Raw genomic sequence first — 12,711 nt, forward strand, 5'->3', positions numbered from 1 at the left:
AGTGCCACACTCACTCTCTTACTCTCTCTCGCGAAAGTGTGTGAGTGTGCGTTCACTGAAGCAGAATAAAGTGTAATGCTGTACACACCACCATCACACTCACAACTCGAAAAGCAAAGAGCAAGCTAGACTGTAATAAGAGAAATGGGAAAAACGAACAAAAAAGAGAGACATCATCACCAAGCACACAGACAGATAGAGAGAGAGAGAGAGAGAGACAGACAGACAGACAGACAGAGAGACAGAAAGACAGAGAGACAGAGAGAGAGAGAAGCAGAAAGAGAGAGAGAGAGAGAGAGACAGAGAGAGAGACAGAGAGACAGAGAGACAGACAGAGAGAGACAGAGAGACAGAGAGACAGAGAGACAGACAGAGAGAGGGAAACAGAAAGAGAGAGAGAGAGAGAGAGAGAGAGAGAGAGAGAGAGAGAGAGAGAGAGAGAGGCGAAATCACAGAGAGAGAGAAAGAAGGAGGAGGCGCATCAGGCTCAGGCTCAGGATCTGTGTCACCACTTGCTCGCACGGGGGATCGGCTTGCTGTAGACACGGGGGTGGAGCATGTGACAGAGGAGGGGAAGAAAAAAGCAAGGGAGAGCAAAAAAGGGAGAGGAAGAGAAGAGCCAGCCATCAGGCAAAAGGATGGAGATTCAACAAGCAAATGATTCGAGATGCAACAGCAGGGAGAGAAGGACACAGAGAGACAGAGAGAAGGAGAGAGACAGAGAGAGAGACAGAGAGGAGCACGGCAACAGGAAAAAAAACAGCAACCAAAAGAGGAATGGCAGTACAACACGTCGAGCAGAAAAAGCACACGGCATGGTCAACACCAAGCGGCAACCTGATCCCCCCTGCCGAGCATGCACACGCCAACGCAACAGCACATCACTACGAATGCCAGATCGGGCTGATGGACACCCTTGTCGTTGACACGTTGACCGTCACGCCCAAAGAAGGAGACGGTCCTCTCTCACTCACTCACTCGCTCACTCACTCTTGCCTCGCGTTTGCCATCTTTTTCTCCCCAACACATTCCGTCTCAGCACACAACAGTGGTATCGATGTGTGTAGGAGCAAGTCAAGTCAAGTCAAGTCAAGGAGGCAGGTCCCAATCCGCGCACTCCAGGAAAAAAAAAAAAAAAAAAAGGCGGCAATGACCGGCCAGAACGGCGCAGCGTTCACACCGCGATTCCACCCGACACAACGACGACCAAGCCCAACACCAACAACAATCGAAACAGTCGTGTTTGTAGCAGCAGTGATCCGGAAGTGTGTGTGCATGTGTGTGCTGCGTTCACCCGGTCACAGCGCCAAGTCCGGCTGCCGTTCCACACTCACCTCTGTGAAGAAAAATAAAACCAAAACCCCCGAAAAATGTTTTAAATTCATTAAAACATCAAGACGCGAAAATTTTTAATTTTTAAATAATTCTCACTCATACACACACGCATCAGAAGATTTATCACACTTATGCTCATGTTTCAAGTTTAAAAGACATTGTCGTCATCACACTTGAAATGAAGTTGGTCATACGCCCCCAGCCACATATTGAGTGGACGGGTCTGTGTTCGTGCCGTGTGTGCATGTGTGTGTGTGTGTGTGTGTGTGTGTGTGTGTGTGCTCTCTCTGTCTCTCTATGGGCGCTCGCTCGCTGGCTCTGGGTCTTGGCAGTGGCGGCGTCGGGGTTAGGCGACTGTGCGTGGGCGACTGTGCGTGGGACATCGATTAGCAGACCCAAACTGGCGTTGTCTCAGGTCATTCATGTAGTCTTCCAAACGAACCGACGTGCCTCCTGCTTCTACTTGTGTGTGTGTGTGTGTGTCAGCATGCACCACGCACCACTGTCGAACACGCTCCCAGCTACGAGCATTCAGACGCACACGATCGCTTGAGTAAGGCATGCATGCACAGTCATACAGCAGTGGCGAATGGATCAGCTCCGCTGCCCTTTCCCACTTGAACATGAGGATTTTAAAGTTTTATTGAAACTTTACATCGGTCCTCTCCAAAATAGTACACCCAACAGAGCTTAAGTGTATCAATGATTACACTATCTAAAAAGTAGGGGCAGAACCCCAACACGAGCCCGTGGTTTCCAACCTCAGAGCAAGTCCAAGTATATTTGAATCAGTTTGAAAGGCTTTTTTCATCTGAAAACGATACAAACACGAATCAATCGTCAATCAAGTGTAAACGTTATTACACTTTATCTTAGCCTACCTGACCAACCTTGATGGCTCTGGACGATGGACCTAAAAAGTATTATACATTCACTTTCGCCCTGAATCACCGCAAACCTGAAACAGGTCGGAGGCCGAAAAGTATTTTACTAGCCATCCCACCATGTTGTCTTGAAGTATTTTACTTCTGTTCACCGGGATGCAGCAGCATGGCCCCGTGCGACTGCTGCTGCTGCTGCTGCTGCTGCTGCCCGCCTTGGGGAGGACAGGGGCAGCTAGCAGCTTGATTGCGGTGCGTGAGGGGGCGGATCCAGCCATGTTCGTGCTCTCGGTCAATGCGACGCGGAATCTAGTCATTAATAGCTCGCAGCATGTCCGGTTGGTGCCGCCGGACAGCACAGACTGGCCGCTCAGCCTGTCCGCCACCATGGCACGGTCGAGCGTTTGGCTCGGCTGCAGCCCGGCCTGTTCTGGGTCCAGCCCGAGGCGCGGACGATTGACATCAGGGGCACACCGTCGTACGTGCACGCGGCTGATGTGGATGGCGACGGCTGGCCCGACCTCTTGGTCACGCGCTACGTCGACGACGGACTGGTCTGGTACCGCAACATGGGTCACGGCCGCTTTTCGGACGAGCTACCTTTGCAAGACTCGAGCGACCGTGTAATTAACGGGCCCCGCTGCGTGCGCACCGCCGACTTCAACCAGGACGGACGCTTGGACATAGTGGCGGTCGGCTCCGGCAACGACGTTGTGGCTTGGTTTCCCAACCTCGGCAACGGCACCTTTGGGCGGGGTCATGTCATTTATGACAATGCCCAAGGGGCTTATGCCGTCTTTGCCGCCGATCTCGACCAGGACGGGTACCCCGACGTGCTCAGCACCAGCTTTTTGGATCAAACCATTGCCTGGTACCGCAACACGCAGGGTGATCGGCCGCTCAACGCCCCTGCTACGGGCTTCTCGACCGTCCGCCCCCTGCCGACCTCTGTGAAAAGCGCCCGCGCCGTTTGGGCGGCCGATCTCGACGCCGACGGTTACCCAGACGTGCTGAGCGCCACTTCGAATGGAGATGGCGTTGGATGGTTTCAAAACCTACGCAACGGCTCCTTTGCCCGCCAACGGCCCCTGGACCCCTTGGCCAGCGTGGCGGGGCCGCGCAGCATTCGGGTCGCTGACCTCGATCGCGACGGCCATCCCGACTGCTTGGCCGCCGGCGTCCTCAATCACGAGGTGGCCTGGTTCCGCAATCTCGATGGACTTGGCAACTTCTCCTCGCAGCAGACCCTGACCACGGCCCTGCAAGCCCCGCATGCCGCCCTGCCCGCTGACCTCAACAACGACGGCCTGCCCGACCTTGTCGTCGCTGGCAGCCGCAGCGACGCCGTTGCCTGGTTCCGCAACACGGGTGCCTTGGAAGCCACAAACCCCAATTCAACCTGGAGCGTTGACCCCCTTCTCCTGACCAACTCTGTTGATGAGGTGCTATCCATCACGGCTGCCGACTTTGATGGCGATGGCCGCCTCGACCTGGCCAGCGCCAGTCCCTACGACGCGACCGTCGCCTGGTACCGCAACGCCGACTGGTTGTAAATGCACATGGTGGCTGAAGGCATCAATGAGCACATGATATTCAGGTTGTTGACGCCTCCAGCCACCATCATCCCCGACTTGCCGAGGCCGTGCCGAATCGACACGAATCATCCAGCAGCACTGACGGCGATGAATAAATATCTTACGACATGAGTAAACACTATTAGTATTAACATTTCTGCATAAACTCGATTAGCTTCTACATCAACTCCACGTTGACTTTCCTTGTCTTCTTCATGTCGCGTTGTTAGGACCATAGATCAGAGATGATGTCAATTGAAGTCATTGTCCTCGGAGAAAGTGTGACCAAGACCCTTCTTTCAAGACATTGTGTGAAACTGAGATTATCCCCTAGTCTTAACTCAGTGCAGAAAGCAGAGATGAAGCCTCATCCTTGCTCACGCTCAGAGAGACGCATGCAGCTCCCGCCTGACGTCAGAGACCTGACCATCCCCCAGTTTACCTTACACACTTTCACACAGCGCTCTGTGGCTCTCTCACTCTCGTTCCACCTCTGACCCTCATCTCTAAAACCACCTTCGTTTCCGTGAAACTCTCTCTTCACCCTTGACTATCAGCTTATGCTTGAAACAACCTTTCGCACCATCTCTGAATCACACACCCCACCTCCCTCCCTCTCTCGCTCTCCTGCATGCGTTCCATTCACTCTCTCATTCTCTCACGACTCGTGCTGCTGCGTTGAATGAGAAACGGCAGCGCGACCCAATCCCCCCCACCGCTTGGCCTCATCGCGGCGACCCCTAGTAAGCCCTCTACCCCTCACACACATGCATGACGCTCCACCCACCACCCGTGTTTCCCTCCCCTCCCGGCATACGGCATCCAAGTCATCCAGCACATATATCGCTCGCTGCCTGTTTTGTCGATGCGGTCCTCCCTTTTAGCGCTTGCGGCTCGAGGCGACGGCAGCGCTCCGCTCCGTCTCTGGCCCGCTGTCCCCGCTTGTGCAGGTCGTCCTCCTTGTTGTTGTTGCTGTTGTTGGCTCTGCGTGTTTGAGACCTTGGCTGCCACAGCATTGCGTTGGAGGATCACAGTGCCGCGCGTATCGCATCGTTCAAAGTCAAAGTCAACTCATCATTCACACACACAGAAAAAAAAAAAAAAAAATCAACAGCTCACTTGGCTCACGGTGCTTGCCGCTTCCCCCCTCCCTCTCCCGCGTCGGCGCCTTTCTGTAGAGTCGCTGCAGCAGCCGTACCAAGTCAGCGCCCCCATTTCATCCGCTGGGCTTGCGCATCTGGGCCGGGCCACACAACCTCAACATGGCGGACGTGGCCGGGGCCGCAGTCGTGCGTGAGGCTGACACGGCGACACACCAGCTCGCTGCTGCCGAGCCCGAGCCACTCGACGCGGCCGCCCCCGATGATGCTTCTTCCAACGTGGACGAAGACAATAGCATTGCCAGCCATACCACCTCCGACTCGAGCGCCATCCGCAGAAACATGAGGTGTGTCCAAATCTCTGCTCTCGACCCCGCGCTGTGTGCCGTTGTTCCCCTAGCGCCATTGTCCCCTGTGGTCCTTCAGCTCCATCGCTGTCATCACAACCCAGATGCCATACCTTGTTGTCACCTTCTCGGTTTTGATGTTGATTTTTTTTTTTTTTTTCCTCATTTCATGGGGCTCCCACTCCTCCGTCGCCACTAGTCCACACATGCCCACAGGTGCCGGGTACAAGGTGCCACGGCGAGTCTATTCCTTGGACCAAAAGGCCTTGAGCCACCATGCCTCAGCCCTCGTGATCCTGAACCGCACCACATCTGGTAGTCTTGGCAGCTCCCGCATCTCCATCTCCTCAAACCGTGACCTGCGCGACATGCGTGAACCCAACAGCCCGAGCCTCCCCTCCCCCAATCATGCCAGCCATCGATACAGCGCTGGCAGCTCCCTCGCTGCTGCTGCCATGACCCTGGCTCGACTCCAAGCCGCCGACAGTGACGAGGTGTCCATTTCCCCGTCCTCCTCGTCGCAGCCATCCCGCATCCACTCTCAAAACCACTCCCAAAGTCACTCCCAAAATCACTCCCACCGCCCCAGCTTTGCCATCAGTAGCGGTGAAGAGGTTCTCTCACCCGGTCCGCTTCACAGCGCCAAGAGCGCTCCCAACTCACCCCACCACCACAACCCTCACATCAGCCATGTACACAACTTCAATCACAGCCTCAACAGCCTTGATGTCGACGCCAGCACCGCCGCTCAGGCTGCCGCCCAGGCCGCCATCAACTCCACTCAGCGACGCCCCGGGTCGGCCTCCAACCTCAACACGCCCAACAGTGCCAATGCCAGCTTTGGCCTCACCTCCCCCACCCCCAGCGACGCCGCCGCCCTGCGTCAAAGCCTCACCTCACCCCTCTTTCCAGGCAACGAAGCACACTCCCGCCGCTCCTCCTCCATCAACTCGCTCATCAACTCGGGACTCGACATCATTACTCAGCCAAACTCTCGCTCACAAACCAGCCCAAACCCCATGAGCCGCACCGCCAGCCTTGCCCGCCAGCGCTCCAACGTGCCAACCTCCACCCGCCCCAACATTCGCCGCGTGGGGCGCTCCAACACTCGCAGTAGTGACCTCACTGATGCCAACGGCGTCACAGCCACCAACCGCTCTCGCTCCCCCTCGCCCCCTTCTGACCAGCAAAACCCCAATGGCCTTGGCGACATCAACGAGACCAGTACTTCAGATGACTCCAGACGGGGCAGCTGGATCAGTGAACAGGCCATCCGCCGCATGTCCGAAGACGCCGGTTACCTCATCCCCCACCACAACCGCACCTCCATTAGTCGCGAGAGCAGTGCCGCTTCCCTCACAGCCTCCCAGAACCGCCCCTTTAGTAGCCACCTGGCTGGCGCCTTCTCGGCCACACCCTCCCTTCCCAGCACAGAAGAGGAATACCTTGCCCCCAACCCGCCGCCCGCCGTCCACCATCGAACTCTCCGAAGCAGAGCGTCGTGACCTTAGCATCTCGCCAGCGCCTTCTCCGAGCATCAGTCGACGTACCTCCCTCCTGGCCCCGGTCACCGAGCTGCAGGACGATGATGCGCTTGATCTGCTGCTGCAAGCCCAAGAGCAGCGCCATCTAGGACACTTCTCCCGCGCCATCTCCCTTTATAGTTCTGCCCTCAGCCTCGGCCTTCACACCCCCGCCTATGCCGTGGCCGCCCAGCTCAACCTTGGCCTATGCTTTGAGGCCATTGGCACTTTCGACTCGGTTAGCTTCCCCCCCCCCCCCCCCCTTTGACTCAGGCTTGCGTGGCCCCCGGTGCCTCGCCCCTCGCCCCTCGCCCCTCGCCCCTCGCCCCTCGCCCCTCGCCCCTCGCCCCTCGCCCCTCGCCCCTCGCCCCTCGCCCCTCGCCCATGCCCCCTCATCTCGTCGTCCATGGCATCATACGTAGGCGGAGGTTGAGTATCGCAACGCCCTCAACCTGGCCCGCCAAGCCAAGGACCAGGGTCTCGAGGCTGAATGTTATTCTCACCTCGGCATTGCCTTGGAAGCCCTTCACCGCCCCACTGATGCCCTCGAAGCACACCTCACTGCCTATTCCATGGCCTCGGAGGCAGGCCTTTACCGACTTCAATCCTCAAACGCCAGCAACATTGCTTGTGCCCTTGTGATCAACGGTCACAAGGAAGAGGCAAGTAGCGATCCGGTTCTTCTGGGCAAACATAAACATGTGCACGCATTTGCGCGCGCGCGCCACGTTCTCTCCTTCAGAAGAGTAAAGAAAACTGCCTGGCCTTGAATTATGCGCTGTGCAGCGCATGTGTATTGCGAAGGATTGCTGACCGAAGCAACACTTGATCCTGAATTTTACTCTCTAGGGTCTCAAATGGCATTTGACCGCCCTCGAGGAGCTTCAGCAAGCGTGTGGTGACCACCTTGACGATGCCGACATCAAGGGTATGTCGTGTGAAATTTATCCCTTGCAATCGGCGTCGCAAACCCTGTTTGTAGCACTCAGACTGGACTCATCGTCACATGGTCACCTCTCTGTCCACTGCAAAATTGTGCGCCCATCAGATCTTCAGGTGTGCCACTGCCATGTGGGTATCGTGGCAGCTGAGGCTGGCCTCTACGACATGGCAGTCTTGCATTTCTCCGAGGAGTTTGAACTTGCCATCGCACATGTGGACGCTTCGCTGGAAGCTCACCAGGTGAGTGGTTGCTCTTGGCGTGATGCACAGCGGGCCTCAGACTTCCCACACATTGCCCGCCGACTCATCAATGCTTGTTCAATATGCCAGGAGCTTGTCGAAGTTGCAGAACGCTTGGTTCATTTTCACATTGTCTGCAACGCCTATCCCAAGGCCGTCGACATCTTGGATCGCATCGTCACCGTTTTACGCCCCTCAATCCAGGAAAGTCAGCGCACACTGCAGAGTCACTCGCGCCGGCACCGCAGCAGCCATTCTTCTAGCAAGCGCTTTGGCCGCTCAGCCTCCTCCGCCTCCAATGAGAGCGATGGCGCAACACCTATCGAAGCTAGTCGTAGCCCCGAGCCGTTGGGAACCCCCCGTTCTCAATCACAGGGCGCGTTGCCTGCAATGAGCGAGGGCGCGGCAGCCGGTCCGGGCGGTCCCGCGCCTCTGCGCAAAGGCGGATCATCCAATTCTCTTTTTGACGACCGACCCACCATGCGCCTCCTCAAACGCGCCAGCAAGCCGCTCATGCGCTTGGTGGATCATGCCGACTCGGGCAACGAAGACGTTCAAGTCGCAGTGTCTGCAGCCCGAAGCCACTATGAACTCTTGGCAGACGTTCTCAGCAATCTCGGTGCCCTTCACGTGATGCTTCAGGACGTAAGTTTGAATCTCAGACCGCCCCTGCCGACCCCGTGACGCTCGCTTTGACTCATTCCCCTTGCCACAAACCTTTTTTTTGTTTTTCGACACAGTGGGACAAGGCCATGGAGGCCTACATGGAACGGCGGGCTCTGTTAACCGCCCTCTGTGACCACGGTCCCGAGTCACTGGAAGACCAAGCCGACGTTAACATGCGTCTGGGCCTCATTGCTTTGGCTAAATTCGACTACGTGGTGCGTTTGATGGCATGAACCTTGTTGCACTTCGCCACGAGGTCGTTTCAGGAAACTGTAACTGGTTCGCATGCACCCAAGCGTTTTCGTGCCTGCAAAATCTGACCATGCTTGCCATGTTGCAGCACGCCACCACCTTCTTCAAGAATGAAATGGAGATCCGCAATCTCGCGCGCGATTCCGCAGGCCACGCCGTCGCCATGACCAACTTGGGCCACGCCTTGGTGCGCAGCGGCAATGTCGTGGGTGGGGCTCGCGTTCAAGAAAAGGCTTTCCAACTCTTTAGCAACTACTTGAACGACCCCATCGGCAAAGCCCGTGCTCATCGAGAGCTTGCTGCTGCTTTTACGGCGGCCGACTCTCCTGACATGGCCATCGAACACTACGAGGCGGTGCGTGCGGGTCGCCATGTTGACATGATCTCCTGCTCAACGCTTCTTTCAGTTTTTGTGAAATGACGTATTCTCACATCCAACGCGTTTGATTGTTGGCAGATGCTAAGTATCTTGAGTTGTGAGTCTGCTCCATTGATGGAAGGTGATGCGCACTTGGAGCTAGGTGCCATCTATCTCTCCCTAGGCAACCCGGATGCCGCCACGCACCATTTTAGGTATGTTCGCGTCGACTTGCTATCTGCCCGATTGGCTCGCGAGCTATCCCACTCATTTTACATGGATTGCCCATCTGCCTTCAGCACGTGCATCGAGTTGGCTGTCGACAATCATCTCCCACGTCTCGAGAGTGAAGCATTCCGGTAGGTGGCGCAGCCAAACAATCATCCCGTACAGGACGCTTTGAATTGTTGCAAGCCATGCCTGGGACAGGCTTTTGTCTGCCTTTGGGTGTGAGTCTCTCTTCCTCTTTGACTAATCGGTGGCCTCGTGTGCCCGTGCCTGGCCTTTTGGGGTTGCACAGTCAATTTGGTATGGGCTGTGAGCTGATGAACAAGCTGGAGGCAGCCATCGAGGCTTATCGCACCTCCCTCTACGTGTGTCGCGAGAATGGCTGTGACGCCACGCAACATGTGCGTTACCTGATCAGGGTTACTTTGTTGAAATGTCTTTTTTCTCTCTCTCTCTCTCTCTCCTCCAGATCGAGCATTGCATTGAGCTTCTGACGCGCACACGCACGCAATATTTGCCTGGATGTCACGTCATAGGTTGTCTGCTACTTGTCTCTCGGGAATGCGTTACTGGACCAGTACAACTACATGACCGCGCGCACGTGTTTTGAGCAGGCTTTGAGCATCATCCGACAGGGTGTAAGCAGTTCTGTCGTTTCTGAGTTGATCTGTGACCCGGGTTGTCCAAGCCTTGTTTTAGTCTCACAAAAAAAAAAAAAACGTTCCGCCCATGTGATCTTTCTCGCGCGCCTGTCATTTTGCGTCAACAGATGGAAGCCGACATCTTATCCAAAGCCGAGGCCCTTTGTGGTGCCGCAGAGGCCAGCTTTCATTGTCTTGAGCTCGACGAAGCCATCGCCTACTATGAAGAATACCTCACGGCCTTTGAGTATCTTCCATTCGAAGGTAAGCTTGATTTTCCCCTTCCTTATTTATTTACTTTTTTTTTTTTCTGTTTTCGTCACTCGCTCTCCCATACGCTTTTTGGTCGTTGCGTGTTGATCCACCTCGCTCGCCACGGCTTTGTGAAAAATATCTCACCCTTGAAACATTTATTCAAATGCAGAAAATGTGGCTTTGTTGGTGGCTTTGACCAACGTGGCGACGGCCTGCGCGCAAAGTGGTCGCCTCACTGAAGCTGCCAACTACCTGCAACGCGCCTTTGAGATGGAACAGGCACAGAGCAGCGACCCAAGTGGAATCTTGTGCGTAGCCATCTATGTGGACAGGGCGTTCGTGTGTAATTGCCGCTTCATGTCCATGTCGCCACCGCTCTCATGTGCGTTACAAAACCAATGACCAATGTTCCAGGGATGATTGGCAGCACGGATTCCGCCTTTCTCTCTATGGAGACATACTTCTCAACCTTGGTGATACACAGGCAGCCGCCGAGCCTCTGACTCGGGCTAGGTATCATCTGCAGGTGGTACGTATCCTCGACTTTTTCCCCCCACGGCCAAATACGCAAGCTCGTTATGCGAATGGCCCTAACTTTGGGCCAATCATCACGGGTAATTGCGTTCTTTAGGCCTACAGTCGTGATCCCGAGGCACGCATGGATTACGCCATGAATCTGACCCGAATTTCCAAGGTGGGGGCTAGAGTTGACCCACGTCCGATGGTCGGTCGACAAGCCGTTTGCACTGTGGCCTGCCCTGACTCATTCTCTCTTGTGTGGTCTCATGGAACAGATGCACTCCATCCTGCACAATCATGAACGGGCAGACCAATACACTCATCTAACTGAAGAATGTATTTTTGAGGACGAGCAATTTGTTCATATCCCAGATCGCAAGCCCGAGGTCATGCCGATCTAGCCAAACCCAATCCCCGATGCATCATCTTTCTTTACGCCGTGACAGTCTATATGCCCTGATGCACCACGGACGTTGCACAACGCTCCACAACTGGTCCACACTAGCATGTGACCTTTGTGGAGTAGTCGCAATCTTCATTTTAGACGTATCTGATCATGGTACCTCTCCCGCTTTTTACGGGCAGGCTGGTTCCATAAGCGCTTTGTGTTTCATTTCTCTTCTTGACGTGAATTTTCTGTTTCATGGCTGTCATCGAGTCTGTCTGTGTCTGCGTGTGCATGTGCGTGTTCGTTTGTTTGCTCGTGTTTTCATGTTCCCACTGTGAATGCGTGTTCTGTTCACATGCCAATTGGCTTGGTCCGTTTGAATGCAATTAAAGAAAGACCGATTACCTCACCTGCAACGACCTATGGCTCTGGCTCATAAAGCGGGCACGGCATACGGGCCTAAACATTCAGGTTGATTCGTAAAGTTTGAGTCAACTGGTCCGCCAAGCGGGCAAGGCGCTGATAATCTTGAAGAAGCACCGGGACGTCCGCCTATCACGAGCATGGGGGAAATATCAAAGGCAGGACACGGAACAGCAAGCGAAACAAGAATGACGACTCGGGTGTCGCGAATAACGTACCATGCGCAAATCATCGGCGCTTGCCAGCTGCAGAAAGCGGGCAATGGGTGGTTGGTCCACACCATCAACCAACTATGCACACACACAGGCGCAGTTCCAGAAGTGCAGTGCGCAAAACCACCATGTGTCTGATGAGAAGTGTGTGGCAATGCTGCAATAAAGAAAGGGTGGCAGGTGGAAAGACCAAGGCAACGAACCTGATTGAGAGAAAAGGTGGGGGTGCTGCGACGTTCGCTGCTTCCCGAGCCACGAGCGGCAGTGGCAGCGGCGGCGGCGGCGGCAGCAGGCCTTGCGTTCTGCGCGGGTGCAGGTGTGACTGGGTGGTGCGCCATGATTGAGTCGGCGCGTGGGCGGAGTTCCTCGCTGGTAGGTCCGGCATTCGGTCGTGGCGGCGGTGGACGGGTTGGTCGTTGCTTGTTAGCAACACCGCCCCCCACGCCTGATTGCGAGGCAACGGCGGAGGACGCTGGAGTGGCGGGGCCAGAGACGGGTGGGGCGCTGCTATCTCCATGCATGGCCTCCAACATGGCATTGAGGTGCATATCAAACTCCTCTGGCAAAAACACGGGTGCGTGAGCGAGGAGAAAGGTGCTTGGAAAGCTGTGACCGTGTTCAGTCATCGCGATGTTAGAATGTAGCGAGGGCGATCCAACCTCGTTCAATGGCCAGCTGGGATGAGTCCACGGTTTGAATGAACCGTGCAGCTCCTTGCATGTTGGTCAGATAGTAGCCAGCCTCGCCAAGAAGCTGATCCGGGTTGCGGAATCTAAATGTAATCAGGCGACGAAGCAATCAGCCAATCCATTCATTTGATGTCTCGG

At 55.5% G+C, this 12,711-nt stretch overlaps 4 protein-coding genes across 4 annotated transcripts in view; 2 read left to right on the plus strand and 2 right to left on the minus strand.

The window, feature by feature from the left end:
• Window positions 1-2,977, minus strand: part of MONBRDRAFT_12960 (uncharacterized protein) — a gene marked incomplete at both ends in the record, with an annotated part of 4,724 nt that extends 1,747 nt beyond the window's left edge. Inside the window, 2 exons of the mRNA XM_001750863.1 lie at window positions 1,335-1,336; window positions 2,869-2,977. Of these exons, the coding sequence (XP_001750915.1) occupies window positions 1,335-1,336; window positions 2,869-2,977 (111 nt within the window). The remainder of the gene's footprint in view (window positions 1-1,334; window positions 1,337-2,868) is intronic.
• A 126-nt stretch (window positions 2,978-3,103) lies between these two features.
• Window positions 3,104-3,769, plus strand: MONBRDRAFT_12961 (uncharacterized protein; the record flags this gene model as incomplete). The annotated part of the gene is made up of 1 exon (XM_001750846.1): window positions 3,104-3,769. A coding segment is annotated over one exon (666 nt), but the record flags the coding sequence as incomplete, so codon positions are not given.
• Window positions 3,770-5,052: 1,283 nt separating this feature from the next.
• On the plus strand, window positions 5,053-11,262 carry MONBRDRAFT_34758 (uncharacterized protein; the record flags this gene model as incomplete). Its single annotated transcript, XM_001750847.1, has 18 exons — window positions 5,053-5,237; window positions 5,437-6,706; window positions 6,819-6,998; window positions 7,183-7,461; window positions 7,610-7,688; window positions 7,809-7,942; window positions 8,033-8,587; window positions 8,683-8,823; window positions 8,949-9,215; window positions 9,318-9,433; window positions 9,518-9,577; window positions 9,739-9,847; window positions 9,983-10,084; window positions 10,216-10,351; window positions 10,512-10,650; window positions 10,757-10,871; window positions 10,974-11,036; window positions 11,137-11,262. The coding sequence occupies 18 exons, from the start codon at window positions 5,053-5,055 to the stop codon at window positions 11,260-11,262; spliced, it is 4,056 nt and encodes a 1,351-aa protein (XP_001750899.1).
• Window positions 11,263-11,954: 692 nt separating this feature from the next.
• Window positions 11,955-12,711, minus strand: part of MONBRDRAFT_30406 (uncharacterized protein) — a gene marked incomplete at both ends in the record, with an annotated part of 3,919 nt that continues 3,162 nt past the window's right edge. The window contains 3 exons of the mRNA XM_001750864.1: window positions 11,955-12,041; window positions 12,088-12,443; window positions 12,544-12,637. Of these exons, the coding sequence (XP_001750916.1) occupies window positions 11,955-12,041; window positions 12,088-12,443; window positions 12,544-12,637 (537 nt within the window). The remainder of the gene's footprint in view (window positions 12,042-12,087; window positions 12,444-12,543; window positions 12,638-12,711) is intronic.

The sequence above is a fragment of the Monosiga brevicollis genome, genomic scaffold, assembly GCF_000002865.3.
Source record: "Monosiga brevicollis MX1 MONBRscaffold_50 genomic scaffold, whole genome shotgun sequence".
Classification (NCBI taxonomy): domain Eukaryota; class Choanoflagellata; order Craspedida; family Salpingoecidae; genus Monosiga; species Monosiga brevicollis.